The sequence below is a fragment of the Enhydra lutris genome, unplaced genomic scaffold (genome assembly GCF_002288905.1).
Source record: "Enhydra lutris kenyoni isolate GAN:26980312 unplaced genomic scaffold, ASM228890v2 scaffoldscaffold60, whole genome shotgun sequence".
Taxonomy (NCBI): domain Eukaryota; kingdom Metazoa; phylum Chordata; class Mammalia; order Carnivora; family Mustelidae; genus Enhydra; species Enhydra lutris.
In genome coordinates, this window is record NW_019154144.1 from 4,734,955 (window position 1) to 4,758,633 (window position 23,679).

The following is a 23,679-nucleotide window of genomic DNA, read 5'->3' on the forward strand; positions in this document are numbered from 1 at the left end:
ATTAGTTTGGTAAGGCTGTGGCAAAGTACCACAGACTGGGTGGGTGACTTAATCAACAGAAATTTATTTTCTCAGAATTTTGGAGGTTTCAAGTCTGAGACTGAAATGTCAGCAGGGTTGGTTTCTTCTAAGGCCTCTCTCAGCTGATAGATGGCTGTCTTCTTCCAACGTCTTCGTATGGTCTTCCTTTTGTATGTGTCTGTGTCCTAATATCCTCTTTTTATAAGGATACCAGTCGTATTAAATTAAGAGCCCATCTTTATGACCTTATTCTCTATCTTCCAAAACAGTTACATTCTGGTATACTGGGGTTTAGGACTTCAGCATATAAATTTTGAGGTAACATAATTCAGTCTGTGACACTCTTACTTTCTCATCCCCACAACTCATGTCCTTCTCACAAGCAAAAAACATTCACTGCATTCTAACAACTCCTAAAGTCTTAACTCATTCCAGCATCAACTCTAAGTTCAATATCTCATCTAAATATCATTTAAATCAGATATGGGTGAACTTCAGTTAGGATTCATCCTGAGGCAAAATTCCTCTTCAACTGTAACTATGAATCTAGGTAAGTTACCTCTTTCTAAATACAATAGTGGGACAGGCATAGAATAAACATTCTCATTCCAAAAGGGAAAAATCACAAAGAACAAAGGGGTAATGGATCACAAACAATTCAAAAACTAACAAGGCAAAGTGCACTAGATTCTAAGGCTAAAGAATAATCCCTCTTTGGCTCCATGCTCTGTCCTCTAGGTGGAGGCCCTGCCTTCCAGGCCCACCAGTGTGGTAGCCCCAATCCCTCAGGCTTGGGGCTCTCATCCCATGGTGGCCACAGCCACCCTGCCAGCTTCTGAACCTTCTTCAGGGTCATCCTGTTCCTTAAAGACAGCACATGATCACAGACAGATCATAAGACAGGTCAGTAGGGCCTGTCTTATGGAATCCCAGCAATATGGGGCCTCCCTTCATTTCATCCTGTTTTGTGCCTTTCAGTCCAAGCTGTTAGGGTTTCTGCTAGCATAATCCCATCTCTATTTCTGCTGAGGCAGTTTACTGGATGCTTAAATTACATGCCCATAATCTCTTTAGCAAATCATTTTCTAGCAACAATGTTCATGTTATCTCCAGAACACATACTTTCTAATTTTTCAAAATAAGCATAGGCTGAGAATTTTCCACATCTTCAAATTTGGTTCCTTTTTGCTTAACAATTCTTTCCTCAATTTCTTTCTCCTCTTGCATTTTACTATAAGCAAGAAGAAATGAAGCTGTGGATCTTAACACTTTGAACTCTCAGCTAAATAACCAAGTTCATTATACAAGTTCTATTTTCCACAAAACACTGGGATCCAATTTAGCCAGTTCTTTGTCACATTCTAACAAGATCGCCTTTTCTTCATTCTTCAGTAACATTTCCATCTGAGGCTTCACCAAAGCATCTTTGTTATTTCTACCAAGACTCTGTGATCATATGTATATCTCTCCAAGACAACAGAAACCATCTCTTTCCTTTCATAGCCCTTACCAGAATCACCTTTAACATCCACATATCCACTGACAGATTTCCAGAGGTAACACTGTTTTTTCTCTAACATGCACCTCAAAATTCTTCAAACCTCCACCATACCCAGTCCCAGAGTCACTTCAATATTTCTAGGTATTTATTATAGCAGCACCCCACTTCTCAGTACCAAAATCTATGTTAGTTTGCCAAATTTACAAAGTACCACAGATTGGTTGGCTTAAACAACAAAAATTAATTTTCTCACAATTGTGGGGGTTAGAAGTCCAAGATCAAGGTGTCAGCAGAATTTATTTCTTCAAAGGTCTCTCTCCTTGGCTTTCAGATAGCAGTCTTTCTCCAGTGTCTTCACAAGGTCTGCCATTTACGTGTGTCTATCCTAATCACTTCTTATAAGGACACCAGTCATATTTGATTTGGGCCTAACCACATAATCTCTTTTTATCTTAATTAACTGGAAAGGCCCTATCTCCCAAAATAGTCACATTCGAGGTACTGGACTTCAACACATGAACTTTGAGGTGACAAAATTCAGCCCACAACAGGCTGAAAATACTCACATTCACTTCTTGTGATTAAATACTACGTATCACTCTTTCCTAGCCACTGTGCTAGCTGATGACCATGATGCAATGGTGAACAAAACAGATACAATGTCTGACTCAAAATCTCTGACTTAAAAATGAGGGAAAACAATCATATAGTCATACAAATTAACAAATAAAAAGTATATGAGAACTTATACCAGGTATTTTGGACCTTGTCAAGCCTGCTATGTTCAAAAGGCTTCTTTGAAGAGCTCAAATCTGGAAGGATAAGTATGGAAGGGGTGTGTACACACAGAACTTCCCAGGAAGGGAAACCAAATAGCACAGTCAAGGAACTGAGAGGTGGCCAGTGGGGCTGGAATACAGAAAGTAAGAAGAGTAATAAAACATGAGGTTGGATAGGAAGGTAGAGGTCACATCAACCAGGGTCTTAAATGGCACTGTATGGTTTTTGGTCTTTAGCCTAAAAACAATGGGAAACACCTAAAAAGTTTTACCTGTGATTATATTTTCATTTTATAAAGGTCACTCTGGCAAGGAGGGTGCTGGTAATGTTCTGTTTCTTGAGCAGAGTTCTGGTTACATGGATATGAGGATCACTTTGTGAAAATGTGAGCTATACAATTAAAATTTAAGCACTTTTTCATATATCCATTATACTTCAGTCTGGTTAGGCTGTGCAAAGGGTTAGAACAAAGTAAGAACTGATGTGGGGTCTCGTCTCAGAGCAAACTAGAGATAAGACAGTCAAAAATGGATAGATTCAAGAGATATTTGAGGGGCAATATCCACAGGCCCTGGTTGGTGGATTGAGTATGAAGGGGGATCTAGAGGGCATCAAAGACAACTCCCAAGTTTCTGGCTTGTAGAAATGGATGGTAGAGCCATTCACTATATAAGGAAATCACAGAAATACAGAGATGGGAGAGAAGGTCACTGTTCAATTTTCCAGTCTTAAAAGTATTAAAAATAAAAATATTAGGTAGGCAGATAAGTAAAAAGGCTGAAGCTCAAACACCAGGTTTAAGCAGAAAATACATTTGAGGATCAATACTATCAATAACAGAAGCAGTAAGTACCAAATCCTTCAGCCAGTATTTAATGAGCTCCTACAATATTACAGTTTAGATTCTGTGGATACAGCTCAAATAAAATAAACAAATTCTCATGGGACGTATATTCTCGTTCAGGCACACCCTCCAACAAATCAGTATTAAATAAGGTAACTTCAACTACTAATAAGTACTATGATAAAAACAAAATGTAGCAATGTATTAAGAGTGATAGGGATAGGTCTATTTTACTTAAGATTGAAATAATCAGGGAAGGCCTCTTTGCAAAGGTGACATTTGAGGGGAGACCTGAATGCTGAAACGCTCAGCAGAAGAGTAGAAGAACAGCATTCTAGGAAAAGAGCCAGTGCTTAAGGCAAAATAAAGCTTAGCATGTTGGAAGGACAGACAAAAAGACCAGTATAGATGGAATGTAGTAAGGGAAAGGGAGAGTTGCGCAAGTCAGGGTCAGGGAAGAAGTAAAGTTTAAGTGAGGAGTGATATCATTTACATTAAAAAAATTTTTTTTTTAATTATACATTAGTTGCTCTGTGAATAAAATTATAGTTTGACAAAGAAAGTGGGGAGACTACCATGCCCAAGTAAGAAATGATAAAATTTCATGGGGAAAGCTAAGATTAAGAACAGAAGTTGTTCTACTTAAATCAATTGTGTCCTTATTATCAAAAGGTTGTTGATTGTTTTAGGGAGAAGACTATGTCTACTATTCAACAAATATTTTATTCACTCTTTTTAAAGGCACAAAAATCCAAAGACCCAGTAGTAACCAAGGGTGACAAGGAAGACCCTGTTTTATGGTACTCAGGATACAAGGTAATCAATCTTTTTTTAATAACTTGGGCTCTACTGGTTTTTGAAAAACAAAGGTGAGATAGAGAAGGAGAAATACCACTTTTGACCACTATCCTACTAACCTTAACAATCTCTTCCCTATCATTCCCGAATATTTTTAAAAATGGTTTTTTGGGGGCAACTGGGTGGCTCAGTGGGTTAAGCCTCTGCCTTCAGCTCAGGACATGGTCTCAGGGTCCTGGGATCGAGCCCTGCATCAGGCTCTCTGTTCAGCAGGGAGCCTGCTTCCCCTCTCTGCCTACTTGTGATCTCTTGCTCAGATAAATAAACAAAATCTTTTTTAAAAAAATAAATAAAAATAAATAAAAATGGGGTTTTTTTCTCATTAATTTTACATTAATTCAAATTGTCTGGCCCAGGCCAGGCCTCCTAATACAATTCTTGTACACACTTCAATTTACTTATATTTGAATTTAAATGTTTTAATCACATCTTTGCCAGTGTTACATTGTACTATATTCCAATAACCTCAATTCGATAATGTGCTGCTTTCTAGGTCCTGAACTGAAAACTAATCTACTGATGAAACTAATGCTATTTCTTTTTTCAAGAAGTCTTTCCTTTTCCAACAAAAATTCTACTTCTGATTTCACATACAGAAACAATAAAAAAAAAAAAATCACAATCTACTCTATGGATTAAGAAAACCCAAACAACATCCAGTCCTTCTATTTTTTTAGGTTAACTAAAACAAAACAAGGCCAATACTCAACAATAATAATTCAACAATTATTATTCAACAATTCTTCATTTTGTATTTAGAGGTTTTCCTTGTAGAATCTAATTAACTCAATTTATTATTTATATATTAAACTTAATTGGCTCTTTTATTGTTCTTTAATTTTGGAAAGTTAAACAACACAGAAGAAAAAGATTCTATTATAAAAGAAAGAAATGCATAATTCTTCAGAAATTCAAAAAAATGATGTAATTTCCATAATGTCTACTACTAGCGCAGACTTAAGGAATATGTGAACATTAAAAGAAAAATAAAGACCACTTACAGTGCTGATCTAGTCTGGGAAATATTGCCTCAAAATCAGCAAAACAAATAGCTTATGTAACTTAATCCATTTATTGAATACTACACATTTCAAAAGCTAATTAAAATCAAAAATTAAAATAAAATTTAAACATTAGAGCACAACTGCATGTGTAAAAATTCAATTGAAAAGATATTGCTGAAATATGATTATCAATTATATCAATGTATATTTTGTAGAAAACATTAAATACTAAATGGTATTTCTACTTTGAGTCATCTTTTAAAAATAGGACTCTCAGTGGTCATTTAAAGGTTTCTATATTCAATTTTGTTACTAAATTAACATACCCTCAACCCTCTAAATCCAAAGGTACCATTAAGACTAATGAATCGGGGCACCTGGGTGGCTCAGTGGGTTAAAGCCTCTGCCTTCGGCTCAGATTATGATCCCAGAGTCCTGGGATCAAGCCCCGCATTGGGCTTTCTGCTCCGCAGGGAGCCTGCTTCCCCCTTCTCTCTTTGCCTGCCTCTCTGCCTACTTGTGATCTCTGTCTGTCAAATAAATAAATAAAATCTTTAAAAAAAAAAAAAAGACTAATGAATCACTGAACTCTACTTCAGAAACCAATAATACATTATATGTTAATTAATCAAATTTAAATTTTAAAAAAATGAAAAAACAAAACAAAGGTACCATTAAAGATGCACTCAAATCTTCACTGGAATTTCTTTCCTACCTTTAAAAAAAAAAAAAGGCTATATTGGTAATAATTTTTGAAAACATGACTATGTTTAAAAGATAAAATGGGCTACCTCTGGAAAACAGCATGGAGGTTCCTCAAAAAGTTGAAAATAGAGTTACCCTACAACCCAGCAATTGCACTACTGGGTATTTACCATAAAGATACAAATGTAGTGATCCAACGGGGCACATGCACCTGAATGTTAATAGCAGTAAGGTCCACAATAGCCGAACTATGGAAAGAAACCAGATGTCCATCTACAGATGAATGGATAAAGAAGATGTGGTACAAACTGAACCAGGAAGAAATAGAAAGCCTGAACAGACCCATAACCAGTAAGGAGATTGAAACAGTCATCAAAAATCTCCAAACAAACAAAAGCCCAGGGCCAGACGGCTTCCTGGGGGAATTCTACCAAACATTTAAAGAAGAACTAATTCCTATTCTCCTGAAACTGTTCCAAAAAATAGAAATGGAAGGAAAACTTCCAAACTCATTTTATGAGGCCAGCATCACCTTGATCCCAAAACCAGACAAGGATCCCATCAAAAAAGAGAACCAATATCCTTGATGAACACAGATGCAAAAATTCTCACCAAAATACTAGCCAATAGGATTCAACAGTACATTAAAAGGATTATTCACCACGACCAAGTGGGATTTATTCCAGGGCTGCAAGGTTGGTTCAACATCCGCAAATCAATCAATGTGATACAACACATTAATAAAAGAAAGAACAAGAATCATATGATACTCTCAATAGATGCTGAAAAAGCATTTGACAAAGTACAGCATCCCTTCCTGATCAAAACTCTTCAAAGTGTAGGGATAGAGGGCACATACCTCAATATTATCAAAGCCATCTATGAAAAACCCACCGCAAATATCATTCTCAATGGAGAAAAACTGAAAGCTTTTCCGCTAAGGTCAGGAACACGGCAGGGATGTCCGTTATCACCACTGCTATTCAACATAGTACTAGAAGTCCTAGCCTCAGCAATCAGACAACAAAAGGAAATTAAAGGCATCCATATCGGCAAAGAAGAAGTCAAACTATCACTCTTTGCAGATGATATGATACTATATGTGGAAAACCCAAAAGACTCCACTCCAAAACTGCTACAACTTGTACAGGAATTCAGTTAAGTGTCAGTATATAAAATCAATGCACAGAAATCCGTTGCATTTCTCTACACCAACAACAAGACAGAAGAAAGACAAATTAAGGAGTCAATCCCATTTACAATTGCACCCAAAACTATAAGATACCTAGGAATAAACCTAACCAAAGAGACTAAGAATCTATACACAGAAAACTATAAAGTACTCATGAAAGAAATTGAGGAAGACACAAAGAAATGGAAAAATGTTCCATGCTCCTGGATTGGAAGAATAAATACTGTGAAAATGTCTATGCTACCTAAAGCAATCTACACATTTAATGCAATTCCTATCAAAGTACCATCCATTTTTTTCAAAGAAATGGAACAAATAATCCTAAAATTTATATGGAACCAGAAAAGACCTCGAATAGCCAAAGGAATATTGAAAAAGAAAGCCAAAGTTGGTGGCATCACAATTCCGGACTTCAAGCTCTAGTACAAAGCTGTCATCATCAAGACAGCATGGTACTGGCACAAAAACAGACACATAGATCAATGGAACAGAATAGAGAGCCCAGAAATAGACCCTCAACTCTATGGTCAACTCATCTTTGACAAAGCAGGAAAGAATGTCCAATGGAAAAAAGACAGCCTCTTCAATAAATGGTGTTGGGAAAATTGGACAGCCACATGCAGAAAAACGAAATTGGATCATTTCCTTACACCACACACGAAAATAGACTCAAAATGGATGAAGGACCTCAATGTGAGAAAGGAATCCATCAAAATCCTTGAGGAGAACACAGGCAGCAACCTCTTCGACCTCAGCCGCAGCAACATCTTCCTAGGAACATCGCCAAAGGCAAGGGAAGCAAGGGCAAAAATGAACTATTGGGATTTTATCAAGATCAAAAGCTTTTGCACAGCAAAGGAAACAGTTAACAAAACCAAAAGACAACTGACAGAATGGGAGAAGATATTTGCAAATGACATATCAGATGAAGGGCTAGTGTCCAAAATCTATAAGGAACTTAGCAAACTCAACACCCAAAGAACAAATAATCCAATCAAGAAATGGGCAGAGGACATGAACAGACATTTCTGCAAAGAAGACATCCAGATGGCCAACAGACACATGAAAAAGTGCTCCATATCACTCGGCATCAGGGAAATACAAATCAAAATCACAATGAAATACCACCTCACACCAGTCAGAATGGCTAAAATTAACAAGTCAGGAAATGACAGATGCTGGCGAGGATGCGGAGAAAGGGGAACCCTCCTACACTGTTGGTGGGAATGCAAGCTGGTGCAACCACTCTGGAAAACAGCATGGAGGTTCCTCAAAATGTTGAAAATAGAACTACCCTATGACCCAGCAATTGCACTGCTGGGTATTTACCCTAAAGATACAAACGTAGTGATCCGAAGGGGCACGTGCTTCCGAATGTTTATAGCAGCAATGTCTACAATAGCCAAACTATGGAAAGAACCTAGATGTCCATCAACAGACGAATGGATAAAGAAGATGTGGTATATATACACAATGGAATACTATGCAGCCATCAAAAGAAATGAAATCTTGCCATTTGCGACGACGTGGATGGAACTAGAGGGTATCATGCTTAGCGAAATAAATCAATCGCAGAAAGACAACTATCATATGATCTCCCTGATATGAGGGAGAGGAGATGCAACATGGGGGGTTAAGGGGGTAGGAGAAGAGTAAATGAAACAAGATGGGATTGGGAGGGAGACAAACCATAAGTGACTCTTAATCTCACAAAACAAACTGAGGGTTGATGGGGGGAGGGGGTTTGGGATAGGGGGGATGGGGTTATGGACATTGGGGAGGGTATGTGCTATGGTGAGTGCTGTGAAGTGTGTAAAGCTGGCGATTCACAGACCTGTACCCCTGGGGATAAAAATATATTATATGTTTATAAAAAATAAAATTTAAACAAACAAACAAGACGATGTGGTACATATATATACAACGGAACACTATGCCATCAAAAGAAATGAAATCTTGCCAGTTGCAATAAGAACTAGAGGGTATTATGCTAAACAAAATAAGTCAATCAGAGAAAGACAATTATCATATGATTACCCTGATATGAGGAATTTGAGAGGCAAAGTGGAGGGTTTGGGGCATAGGGACGGAAAAAAATGAAACAAGATGGGATCGGGAGGGAGGGGAGGTATGGAGAGGGTGGTTGGGTTATGGACATTGGGGAGGGTATGTGCTATGGTGAGTGCTGTGAAGTGTGTAAGCCTGATTCACAGAACTGTACCTCTGGGGCAAATAATACATTATATGTTAATTTTTAAAAAATATATTTAAAAATGAAAAAAAGATAAAATGGGCTATAGTGAGGAATATGTCTGACCTAGAGTTGGATCCCAGTTACATATCTTCCCCAGAGAAATTTATGTTGGAGAACTTTGCTTAACCTCTGCTAAGTTACTGTTTCCTCTTCAGAAAACCCTTGTAGGACTGCTATGAAAACTCTGAACCTGTTAACAATCACAATTACAACACAGCCTGGCACTGACTGGCATCAAATAAATGGCAGCTACTTAAATGAACATTATTATGTTAAGGCTTGTTGCTATTAAATTCTTACTGCTCACTGTAGCAGTTGTAGAGGTTGAACTCAAAACAAGCTACCAGCTTTCCTTCAAAATCACTCTGTTCTTTAATAAGTGTGGTCTAGAGAATCATGATGTATCACTGATTTCTACAATACTCAATTCCCAACCACTACTTACCAACAAGACTATCATCATGACGCTTAAGCATTATAAAATAAATTTTTCTTGAATTAAGATCCAAGTACTATGCCATGCTTATGGGATTCTTAGACTTTTATAAATCTTTCCAAGTATTTTCTAATTTCTAATTAGAATTTCTAAGTTCTAATTAAATAGCAGGGTCAGGAAACCAACTGCAAAGCTGCTGGTCTATAAATTTAACATGGTTAATTAAATAAGTTTCCTAAGGAACAGTGAGTTCACTGAAACATAGGAGGGGAAAATTTACTGCCATTTTTGTCAGCCACTTACCATCCCACCATTTTCATTAAAAATGTTATGCAGTTACACAAGGATGGCTGAGCAGAAAATGGACAGAAGAAAAAGAAAATGTGTACAGGAAAGACTATGAAAGAAGAAAGAAACACAATTCCTACTACTATTAAAGACAAAAAACAGAAAGTAAAAATAATAAAGGCAGAGGAAAAACCCACAATCCCCTCCCAAAATCAAATTTCATTTTGTAATACTAAAAAAACTTAGAGTTCAGGAATATAATTGAAGAGACACTACGGAGTTGTACAACTGTAACTGACAACTGTAGATGAACTAACCCCAAGGGCAAAACTTTGATTTTAGATGTCCTGTCTGAGAATGCAGTTAAAACTGCAAAACAAGAAAATAATCCAAATAAAGTGTATTTCAAAGGACTCTACTGAACTTGAACACAATTTTAAACATGAATGAACAGATTATTTTCCTATTATTATTATTTCCCCTTAGTTACTAATAATTTGAATGGCAAAAAGCCCCTAGGTCATCTTAAAAATCTCTCAGTCTTCCCACTAATTTATAAAAAGTTTAATTAAAAAAAAACCCACTGCAAGCGGGCGCCTGGGTGGCTCAGTGGGTTAAGCCGCTGCCTTCGGCTCAGGTCATGATCTCAGGGTCCTGGGATCGAGTCCCCCATCGGGCTCTCTGCTCAGCAGGGAGCCTGCTTTCCTCTCTCTCTCTGCCTGCCTCTCTGTCTACTCGTGATCTCTGTCAAATAAATAAATAAAATCTTTAAAAAAAAAAACAAAAACAAAACAAACAAACAAACAAAAAAAACCCACTGCAATATTTACAACTGGAAGACATTCCCAAATGAAGTCTTCAGTTACTCACCAAAGTAGGGGTAATGCTGTTAATGTGATTGTGTCTTGTTCTAGGATTAGGAGACAAAATGTAACTGTGTCCATGCTAAATAAAATAATCTATTTTATTCATACTTAAATTTAAGACAGTTACTGAAATTAATGGATCCTACACTGGGAAATGTATGTGATTACCACAATTATCACATCTGGAACACAACAGGGTTGTCATTCAGAGAATAAAATTTGTTAGGGAAAAGGAGAAAGAAGAGATTATTTCTAATCTAAATTACTAAAATAAAGTTCTATTAAATGCACCCTAAAGTCAAATTTTCCAACAGACACAGCCTTAGTTTGAGGCTCTCTTTTCAAAAAGTTATTTGTGCTACTCCTTCCCCTTGTTTCTATGCATAATTTGACAGCGACAATGTGTTTAAAATTTTCACAGAAGATGTATTAAAAATTAAGCTTACAAATGTATTCTATTATAAAACTTATGCCTCTTAATCTACTCTAAATAAAGAAATTGAATATAAATGATAATCAGTCTATTACAAGTTTTCTGAACCTGGCTGCAAACATCATAATTATAAACTTTTCAAAGTCTGCTCTACAATTTACAAACCATGCAAAAAGTGAATATTTTTTGGACTTAAGATACTTAGCATTTTGAATCAAATGAATTGAATTAATTTAAATGTTGTTTTAAATATGAAAAAAGGAATCAGAAAGACACAAGAGAAAATCACTAACTACTCCTCTTTCAGAACTTATTTCATTCAACAAATTAAACAGTATCTTTTACCATCCCAAGGATTTTAAGAAGAAATCTGATATACATATAGGGAAACCAGTTATTTTAATAATACCTTAATCTTAAAAATAAATAAAAATTGGTATGCCAATCTTAATTAGTAAAGAGAAGGAAAACCATCACAAAGGAGATGTTCATTTATCTCTTAACAAAATCACTCCTTCCTCTGTAAATTCACAAGAATTACATCTAACAATTTTAATGGAAAAAAATTTTTATTTAAAAATTATAACCTTGGGGCGCCTGGGTGGCTCAGTGGGTTAAAGCCTCTGCCTTCGGCTCAGGTCATGATCCCAGGGTCCTGGGATCGAGCCCCGCATCAGGGTCCTGGGATCGAGCCTCGCATCGGGCTCTCTGCTGGCAGGGAGCCTGCTTCCTCCTCTCTCTCTCTGCCTGCCTCTCTGCTTACTTGTAATCTCTCTCTCTGTCAAATAAATAAATAAAATCTTTAAAAAAAATTATAACCTATAAAATTTAACTTTAAAACCATTAACTCAATCTTCTTTTTCTGCTACTACCAAATATTTATTCTGAACGGTTACTGTAACAAAACTAAACAATACTGTTATGATTCTAGACTAAGGTGTTACTCTAATGGGTTGCAAATGTAAGAATCGCGCGCGTGCGCGCACACACACACACACACACACACACACACATCTTCAGCCCTAATAACAAATTCTCAGTTACTGCATTTATGTTAGAATACTAAATAAAACTTCCATGAAGACTAGCAAACCTATCTGATCAAGGCACTAATATATAAACAACCACATTTCTTCACATTTTCCAAAGAGAACACCACCAATTTTCTTTATAAATACTTTAAAAACCAGGCTCAGAAAATCAGACATTTCTGTAACAAAAACTCGAATGTGGTCAAAATAAGTATTTCACATCCTCTGAAATCATAAACTCTTCCAGAAGTTACTTATACATAAAACTAGAAAATTCCACAATCTATATTAGATTAAGAAGTAACCAAACTTCAAATACTTAAATCCACCCTATTGCTCCAACAACAAAATACAACCCAATCTTTTATAAACAATCTTACTTTAAAACACACATAAAATATTAAAAAGTTAAAATTTTCTTTTGAAAAGGTGAATACGAAAAATAAAGATTACCTATTTAAAAAGCAGTACCAACAGTTCAACTTAACGACCACATGAAGTATTTTTGCTAACAGGACTATGACATATAGAAAACTATAAATTTGCTTATCAAAAAGGAAGTGATTTTGATACCAAGCCTATAAAAAAACAACTTAGGTTAAGCTGCATTCTGCTTAACTAAAGTATTTTATCTTAGTTAAATATGATGAATAATGCTGCATTTATTCTTTGGGATGGAGACCAACTTAGAATGGGGCATAGCAATTGGGGGCTATTCCGTTAAGAATATAACTGGGGAAGAAAAAACCCAAGAATATCTGAATATAAGAAAAAATCTGATGAAATATCTTTAATCAGTAAATTTCTTTGATTTTTAAAGATTTTTATAGAGTTAAAGCAATGACTTATAACAGTGATTTCGGTATATTTTATTGCATACTCATGATTATTATCATTCAAAAAATAAAAATAAAATTAACCAGAATGCTAATGGGGGAACTATTAATTTAATATATTTAGGGGAACTACTAATTTTCAGTCCTTAAAAAAAAAACCTTCAAAGTTTTTCAAAATGTTAATTTCTCTGCCTCAATATGGATTTACACTAAAATAAATCAGCAATGATTAATGATCTCTACATGATTAAGTACTCAGAAGTACTAAAAGATGAAGTTGACCCATAATAAAATCTGGAAATTTATTTCAGACCTACTGTCTAACATGAACATTTTCTTTATAATTTGTAACTTTCAAAGGCAATTCTCTACTTCCTTAAAATAAATTGTGCTAATTTCGCATCTATTAATCATAAACTATAGATTCATAGCACTATTACTCCCAAGAGTTTTGTAAAGACAGAGAGAAAGGAACACACAGTATATAATATCTAACAGTTGTTTCACCTGTCCCCAAATTAAATCCTTCTGTACTATTTTCAATATGTGCTAATGTACACAGTAAAATACTGGAGAACACAAGCCTAAATACCAAGAAGTATTACTCTGAAACAAAATACATGAAAATAGCAGATGAAGAAAATGTGTATATGTATAAATATATATACATTTACACACAAAACATGAATTAGCATATTTACTATATCATATTTAGTTAAGATGAATACATACAAACATGTGTTAAACAAAATAAAGCAAACTAATATCCATTCAAATGTAAACACCAGTGAATAGTACAAATAAATAGAAATCATATTCTTATCTCCCTAAAGGCAACGTAATACAGACCTTGTTGAGAGTATTGTATTTAGTTTTGAAACTTGCAAAATTACTTAAGAAGTAATATATAAATGTGGGAGAATAAAGTAAGGTTGAAAAGAACAGCAAAAGGTTTAAACAACAATAGAAGAAAGATTACTAGATTTAGGATGTGCTGGGTTAGGAGAAAGTTAATGGGCCATGAAATATTATCATGTAAAACATCTGAAGGATCCTAACATTTTTTTTTTTAATAGCACGTAACCAGCTGGGGCTTTTTCCTTAAAAAGAGCAAATCAAAGAGAGGATGAATTATTAAGTCTCAGAAATGAATTCCATCTCAGCTTTTAAATTTTAAGTGATAAAACACAATCTAATAAAGAAAACTATTCAATGAGACATATAGCTGGTCAACAAAAAAACTGAAATGAGGAGAAATAAAATATCCTACAAGACAAATCTTACCATTAATGTTAAGAATGTGTCCAAAATAGTTTTTATATTAGAATTATATAGTGTTAAATAGAGAAAAGTGATATATTATCAGAAAAACCTGAAAAGCTTTTTCTAAGTATACAGTGGTTTCCCTATTTATCCATTCCAGAATTGGAGAGTGTGGAGGGATAGGGGGATGGTTTGAGAAGGGTGATGAATATGGGTATAATATATATTATATGTATATTATGGAGAAAACCACCCAGGTGGTTGATACACCTACTGCTGTATAGCATTTGATGGAGAATTTAACTAAGTGATATGCTAATTATAACTTAGAAATATTTCTGTCATACAGATGAATTTGCACAAACATAATTTTACTGTATAATGAATCAACTGAAGTGCCTGTATCAAGTATTTCTAATATATTTAAGGTAGTTAAGAAAACATACTAATATTTTATGAAAAGTTAGATTTAGGTAAGAGCTATAAAACTATTCAACATTATTTACAAAATAGACACAATTAGTTTAAAACTCGGTTGTAGAAAAACTATTCTAGGTCCTACCCACTCCACTAAGGTGTTCTCATAATAACCCAAGGGAATTACAACAAGAAATTATAAAAGCATTTAAAAAACAATTTTATATAATTTTTATTTACACTTTAGGACTTAAACAACTTGTGGGGAACATCCTTTGTGAGGCAACATAGTCTTTTTTTTTTTTTTTAAGTTTAAACTATTTAAACTTCAAGATAAGCTCACTAATTTTTTTCAAGGGCAAGCAACAAATGTGTTAGCTGAAAATAGCCAGTTTAATGATTATTTGTAACAGAGACTTGATTATGTGAGCCTAGAGAGCCTCCCCACCTCTGTGTCCCCTGTGAAGGAGGAGGTCTTTGTGTGCTTTTGTGTGGTGGTTCCACTGAATTCATTACAATAGAGATGGACATTTCGTATTCATAACGATCCAACATCTGAGCAATCTTCTTTCGAGATACACCATGTTTATTCCTCCTACCAAAAAAGAAAAGGATTTTAATTCTTTAGAATGTCTAGGTTTAGAGACTAAGCTGTTTTAGAGTAACAGAGTACAGATTCTAAATTATATTTACAAATAAATACTAAAAGATACAACTCATTCACCCACATTTTAAACAAAAAAAATTTACACTGGCTCTCAAAAATTTTAACAATATAATATTTTTTTTAAAGATTTAAAGATACCACAAATCACAGCAAAATGTTAACTGGTAATACCTTTGTCACATAAAACTAACTACCAATTCACTGAACCACAGAGTTAATCTTCCCCCTCTTTTAATAACAAAATCAAAGATTATGAGACAGTGTATTGGGAATTACAGAGGAATTGAGTGAACTTCTAGGATTACAAAAATCAGTATGAAATATTTATTACTTTTCAAAGTTATGTTAGGACACTTCCTTTTGCATTTTTAAAATTTATTACCAATACCAAATGATTATTAGAAATATAACAACTTGGACATATTTCACAAACATAATGTTGAGTGACAGAAACTAGGCACAGTGAACACATACTGTATTTTACTTATATAAAGTTTGAAAAACTATGGTGTTAGGCAAAACATATTTTAGAAAAAAAGACACATTTAAAAAATATAAAGAAAAAAGATGTATTAAAGAGAAGGAAGTAATTACCAGGAAATTATTACTGGGAAAAGGAATTCATATAACTTCTGAGGTGTTGGTAACATTCCTATATAATGGTTAAGTGAGTATCTGCCTTTACAAGAAATTTGTTAAGCTGTGTATTTATATTTTGTGTCATTTTCTGTGAGTTTAATTGTAACAACAAAAAGTGATTTAAAATTATTTTTGACCCTCAAAAAACATTTTACTATTTTACCCTTGTAATTTTCTATAACTTGACTTGCACATGGCAAAACACATAGGAACATATTTTACATTTAATATTATAGTTCTAGATTTACTAATGCTAATTAATTATTCCCAGAAAGGAGATACAAAGAAAATGTTTACTTTTTAAACTGTTCTTATTTATGTTCAAGATGAGAAGAAAAAGCAAAAAGGACTAGAAGATAAAAAAAGAAAAAGAGGGATCTGAAGTTGAAATTGACAAGATAAGACTAAATCCACAAGATGTCAAAATTGGTAATTCCATCAATTTACCAAAAAAAAAAAACAAAAAAACAAAAAAACAAAAAAAACACCTCTGTCAAACTATTCTGCATATCAGTTAAACTGACTTTATTTTGTAAAGTCAATTATATTAGGATTTCTAATAAACTTCAACAGTCCCTCAAATGTTAATGAAGCCTAACTATTTCATCAATTCATTTATTCTGCATAACCCAAACAGCTTTAGTTTTTAAACTTCCACCTCTTCTGAGGTGTATTATACACACAGAAGCAGATGAATAATACTAGTTACTCATAAATCTATCTGTTTTACTCACATATGAACACATGGTGTGCAAATCAGAAAGGGAAAAAAGGGTAACAAAATGAATAAAAGGTGGGGGAAAAAGAAATTAGTTGAACATCACACACAGAATAACATTTAAGATGAAAGAGGGCAAGCTGAGGTGGAGGAAAAAACTGGTTTTTAAAAAAAGGAAGTGATGGCTGCACAACTCTGTGCATATATGGTTGGCCGTTGAACAACAAAGGTTTGAACAGTGGCAGGTCCACTTACATGTGGCTTTTTTCAATAAATACAGCACAGTAAAAAAGCCACATGTAAGTGGACCTAGGAGGGCACATGATCTAATGAGCACTGGGTATTATATGTAACTCATGAATCACTAAACTCTGCCTCTGAAACTAATAAAATACTGTATTTTAATGGACTGAATTTAAATAAAGAATAAGAAGTAAACATAGTATAGTACTATAAATGTGCTTTCTCTTCCTTAGGATTTTCCTAATAAAATTTTCTTTTCTTTAGCTTACTTTACCGTAGGAATACAGTATACATGTGAAACAGGTGTTAATCAACTGTTTATGTTATCAGTAAGGCTTCTGGTCAACAGTAGGCTATTAGTAGTCAAGATCTGGGGGAAATCAAAAGTCATCATCAAAAACAGACTCAAAAATCCATTATCTGTGCTCGCTTCGGCAGCACATATACTAAAAAATCCATTATCTGTGGATTTTTGACTGTCCCAAAGGTCAGCACTCCTAACCCCTGCATTGTTCAAGAGCCGACTGCACCGAAAATCGTAATTGTACACTTTTAATGCATAAAATGTAAGGTATGTGAATTACATTTCAAAGTTGTTACAGAAAAGAAGAGAGGGAGAATAAAAACAAAGAAAGAAACAAAGTCATAGGAAAACCAGTGACATGAGGGGAAAGGGATAAAGGTGAACACAAATAGAAAGCCAGGGTTGAAAGTAATAAAAGTCCACAACCGCTTACCACAAAGTTTGAAATCTAAAATGGTCTGAAAATTCAGTATTTTGTTGACTCATATGGCATGAAATCTAACCAAACCTACACTCTTTTGGCAGCACAATCTACTCAGAACAAACATTAGATTATGCAGAATCTTTCTTATCTAATTAGAGGATTAGTAGTGACTTGCTACAGAAAAAATAAGATGTGTGATTATGGCATGCTGCCCCAAGCTTTACTAGGGGTATTATGATTATGCATATGTACTATATTACCTTTCTATTTAAAAAACAAACAAACAAAAACAAACCCTGAATTCTAAAACACACTGATTACAAGGGTCTTGGACTATGAATCTGTAGTAGTAAAGATGGAAAAGAGAAAGAAGATGAAAGCCCCAGGAAAACAGGTGATGAGACCTAAAATGGGAAGAAAAGTTTGAAGGGCAATGCAGATAAGTGGGCTACTCAAAACCAGAAGGAAAAGTTCTAACTTTTCCCTCAAAGTGTTCTGGATCTCCACTAGCGTTCAATAAACTATGAAACAATGTAGGAATTTACAGAGGAAAAAATAACACACACACTTAACAAGGAAAATTTAATAAAACTGACCATGGGAATGTGCCCCAAGAAACTCTGAATTTAAGTCAATGTTCCTCTTGACAGAAAGTGAGTAGCAGTCCCCATTCACAAAGAGCAAACATTCGACAAGCAAAAGCTAGTATATAGTAAAGAAACTGACCGTGTAAAGGAGAAAAGAAAAAAAAGATGAAGACTCAAAAAAACTTTTCAAAGATAAGGATTCAAAAAAATTTGAGTGCCTTACTTTTCTAATTCTTCAGGATCAAATTTCCACCAAGTTTCAGGTTCATGAAACTCTACTCTGTATCCTTTTCCTATGGCCTACACAAAGGAAAGGAAGAAAACAAAAACCCAGAGAATACTTCTTAAAGTAAAAAAGAAGGCAGATAAATAGAAGTTCCATTTAGACAATAAATCTAAATTTGTTCGACCAAGAAACACTTTACTTTTAAATAATATGGTTCACAAAAATATTAAGACCACATAACTGGACAATTTTGAATTACTGTCTTCAAGTCCAGGCAAAACTAACAAGATGAGCATATTTCTTAGTAAGTACCATTCCCAGTTTTTTAGAAACTAAGTTAATGAACACACCTCTTTAGAAAATAGGGACAAATGTTTATATAATGAAGATTAAAGTAACCAAAATTTCAGAGTATGAAAAAACTGGTAAGAATAAAATATTAAAAAACTCTCTCATATCACATATTTACCATTTCCACATATGGTTTCATTTCCCAAGCTTGTGTATTAGTGTTGTCTATTATAACTGGAGATCTCCCCTGATTGATAGCTTGTTTTGCTGAAATAAAAAATATATTTAAAAAACAAAAACCAGAGAACTATTAGATTAAAATATAAAAAATAAAATTTAAACATTCATTATTATGAAATTTCCTATATCTGTACTTAAAACTAAAACTATGCAATCTCTTGAGTTAGTGGGGTGGGAAGAAAAAGGACCTCACTAGAGTAAAAGGGAATTAAGAGACATAATCACAGGCAATGTGTATTCTCTGGATCAGATGCTGGTTTTGATAATGACATTTGGGGAAAAACATTTTCTTAAATTCAAACTAAGGAAGCCTTCAGTATACAGCTAACTTTGATCTACAGGAAATACAAGATCAAGTTACTCTGAATACAGTCTGAGTATGAAAAGAGGTGAGCATTTATTGACATGGAAAGATAAAGACTGTTAACTGAAAATGGCAAATTATACTGCAGTATACGAAGTATGACCTTACTTTGGTCAAAATACAGATATCCGGGAAGAGTTACTAAATATCAAAAGTGGTCATCTGAAGGTAACAGGAATATCAGCCATCTATGCTTATCTGTATTTGCCAATATTCTACAATTATAAATAATGCTTCTGAAATAAGAAACTTATATATCCCGTAGCTAAGTAACACAGTTCAAATGACTTTGTAAGTATTTTTTAGGACTAGAATTCTCAAATTAGGAGCTGGGATCACATGGAAATTTTCTAAACTACATCTTCCTATCCCTTTGCCATCTCTTCCCCCATGAGGTAAGAATCACTGCCACAGTGAGCCACTGTTAACAACAGGAGTGTGTGTATCCCTAAATGTAAATAGACAAGAAACATAATTAAGAATCTACAATAAAATTTAAAAGGCTGAGGCAAAAGGCAATGATATGGAAGTATTGTTGGGACTTAGAATTCAAAACACTAAATTCTACATAATGAAAACACTTATACAGATGTCTAAGGGCAGACAGAATTCTAATGGTTAGTTAAGTCATAATGACTATGGTAGAATATATATTTGGAAGATGTCTCCAAATACCAACAGAATTTTAGAAGTTGGGTCACACATAGGACATCAAGATGCCATCATCTTACATTGTTCTGTCCCCAATCATAAATGGTAAACAAATCTTCCATTAAAAAAAAAAAAAACTTACTAAGCTAAACCTCTTAATGTCTAATAGTTAGGCTGGCACCTCCAAGAAGTTATATTCTAGAAGAGAAGCTTAATAATCAAATTAAATCTCTGATCTGCAGAAATGGGGAGATTATCTTCTTTCCATGAAAAATCATCACACAATACCACATTCTAGTATATTCCAGGAGGAAAGGGTTCCTAAGTAAATAATGTTTGAATACCCTGATAACAAGAGTCATTTCTTAAAATTACTACCATGCTCTTAAGAAACAAAATGACACCTTGGGGAGCTTTTTAATTTATAGGTGGTCTAACATGAATTTAGATTCTTCTAATAATACACATGAAGCAGAGAGAGATTCCCAGAATGGTAACTGGCATTTGAAAGTGTTCAATAAACATCTGTTAAAAGAAATTTAGTCTTAAGTAAATCATGCTTATAATTTTCAAAATGTCCGATGATTGCTAGTTATCATTCCCTTGAAAATTTAGGCTATACTGATAGTAAAACTAGCAGTGTATCTCAACAGCTTTTTATTCAGCAAGTGTAACTCACATAGCATAAACATTTTAATGTAATATTCTAGACTGGTATTACAAAGAGAAAAAAAAGTCCCATACAAACAAATTTCACAGTCCACCAAAGATATACTATCTCTGCCCACTGCCTTTATTCATTCCATTCATCACCTACTACTATTGTCTTTAACCTCAGTCCAGTAACCCCCAAAATTTTTTGGAATTGCAATACCATCATTACTTGATTTACGCAATAATGTTCTGTGGCATAATGTTCTGTGGAGAATCCCACAGTGTTACAGAACCAATACTAGGAAACTATCTTATAATCAAACTTATTTCACATTAAACTTTTTACTCAAAAATATCCTCACTGAAATTTCTTATTGTGAAAACTGACAATTAAAAAAAAAAGCATTCATTCTGTTTTTCCTGTATATAATGTACTTTAGGACAACCCTAGTTGCTATTTCTAGGTGAAAAGTTCTTCATTACAGAAGAATTCTAGCAATGGAAGGAATGTTAGATCTAGAAAATCACCATTTAGCTACCTTTAATGAACACTCTCATTCAGGAAACAATTCACTGTTGGATAAAACCATTAGACATAAAGTTGATAGGGAATTTGATAATGGAAAGAGTAAGCTGTTTCTTTGAAGTTATTAATCTATCTTAGTATCACTAAAACTGGGACAACCAGAATTATGCTTACCAAAAAAATAAGCTGAACCCAATAAATCCTCCTTTCTAGAACTAACTTCTATTTAAGGAAATACAGGAGAAGAACAAGATAAATAGTCACAAGGAAGCAAAGAGAAAACTACAAAATATGGGACATTCTATAGCCAATCAACTTCTGCAACAAATTAATGTTAAAAAGGCAAAAAGGGGATAAAAAGAGGAAAGAGATTAATAAACTTAAAGGTAACAAACTAAACGTACTACCAGGACCTGGCATGTATCCTGATTCAAAGAGAACAACTATAAAGAAATATTTAAGACAAGGGGAAATTTCATTACAGGCTGGGTATTCTATGATGTTAAGGAATTGTTTGTTTTATTTTTTTTTTAAGGTGTGATGATGGTACTGCAATTAAATAAAATGCCATTAAGTAAGAAAAATTTGAAATGCAAGATGTCTGATGTCTAAAACCTGCTTTAAATACCTGAGCAATTAAAAAAGGGGGATTAAAACAAAAAAGATAAAGCCAATAAGGCAAAATCTTGATAAATGGTAATAATTCTGAGTGATGGGAGGTACGGAAGTCACTGTAACCTAAGTTAGATTTAAATTTTTTCAAAAGAAAAACAATTTGTTTAATCATTAATACACTCTTCATCTTTTAAAAAAGAAATCAACTTACCTACTTAGTTCTAGATCAAAAATTTTCAATCCTGACTGCAACATTAGAATATCTGGGTAACTTTCCCAAAAAATACTGGTGTTTAGATCCACTCCAGACCAACTAAACGAGAATCTCCGGGGCTAAGATTCAGGCCTAAGTTTTTTTTAAAAGGTCCCCAGGTGACTCAAATGTGCAGTCAATCCCAGAATGAGAAAAAAAAAACTCAGTGATATGCTTCTAAAAAATATATTTAAGTACACTTTTGTAGAGTAATGTCAACAGGAAAAACTTTAATATTCACAGGCATTATATTAAGCCTTAGAAAACATTAGCATTACTCTCAGGGAAATACCTTTTGAGAATATACAACAGTATGAAGAGTTCTTTGAATTTATTTATGAGGTATAAAATAAAGGCTATCAAAATATCCCACATCTCTATTTTACCAGCTCATATTGGTACACTATTTACAATTTATAAAATATACCTATCTAAATCCTCTAATTTAACAATAACCTTGATCAAGTAAGGCAAGTATAAATATCATGGCTTCTAAGAGATGAACAAGCTAGTCTCAAAGCTATTTAAATAGCTTGACCAAATCATTCCGCTGGTAAAAGTCAAGTTGAGAATAAAAACTAACTCCTAGCCAAATATTCCATCCCAAAGACTTGGCCCAAAACAAACCTCTGTTCTGGTTCCAGTCATGGGCATCACCAAGTTGATTAACATTATACCTGTACCCATCTTGATGGTGAAAATAGTCATCAGTGCTGAACACAATGCCATCACGACTCTGACCAAGGAGAATTCTGTTAATGAAAGAAATCATAAGGTGCCATTTATAAAATCTATAACCACCAAAGATAAGCCACACAGGAAAGGTTATTAAATGAATCTCTGGTACTTACCTATAAATATATTGCAAACAAAACAGCACAGGAGCAGAACCTTAAAAAGTTTTCAGAGTTCAAATACCACTTCACACTTAAATCTACAGAATTACAATCAGTAAAAAAATGTTTTAGGTGGCAACTGTACTAAATGGCATTTGTACTGCCACTTTTAAGAACATTCTTCAACCAATCCCAAAATCATGTCAACTATTATCCATGTTTAACTTTAGTGAATTTGTATGTGGTATCTAAAATTCCCTAAATTGGGCACCTGGGTGGCTCAGTTGGTTAAGCAACTGCCTTTGGTTCAGGACATGATTCCAGAGTCCCAAGATCCAGTCCCGCATCGGGCTCCCAGCTCCACCAGGAGTCTGCTTCTCCCTCTGATCTTCTCCCCTTTCATGCTCTCTCTCACTGTCTCTCTCTCTCAAATAAATAAATAAAATCTTTATAAATAAATAAATAAAATTCCCTAAATTTAGTGCAATAAGTAACCTAAGAAGGCAAATAAGCCTAAGCAAGCAATTCAGCTGGGGAAAACTCTATTTGACCTAAGATAGCTTTACTAAACCCATTTCCACAAAGCACAAACCTATATGACCTAAAAGTGGAAGTCACAAATAGCTTGAGACTTAAAGTTTTGAAATAACCTGTGATCCTTCAAAGTACAATCAAACTTTAAAACTAAGAGATTAAATTACTAAATGAAGTA

General features: G+C 34.1%; 1 protein-coding gene across 1 annotated transcript in view; it reads right to left on the reverse strand.

Annotated features, from left to right (window-relative positions):
• LOC111158543 (NEDD4 binding protein 2 like 2) overlaps positions 1 to 23,679 on the reverse strand; it is a 79,569-nt gene that overhangs the window by 42,673 nt on the left and 13,217 nt on the right. Inside the window, exons 3-6 of the mRNA XM_022520638.1 lie at positions 22,759 to 22,883; positions 19,007 to 19,095; positions 18,535 to 18,611; positions 15,178 to 15,324 (exon numbers count right to left, since the gene is read on the reverse strand). Coding sequence (XP_022376346.1) covers positions 15,178 to 15,324; positions 18,535 to 18,611; positions 19,007 to 19,095; positions 22,759 to 22,883 — 438 coding nt within the window. The remainder of the gene's footprint in view (positions 1 to 15,177; positions 15,325 to 18,534; positions 18,612 to 19,006; positions 19,096 to 22,758; positions 22,884 to 23,679) is intronic.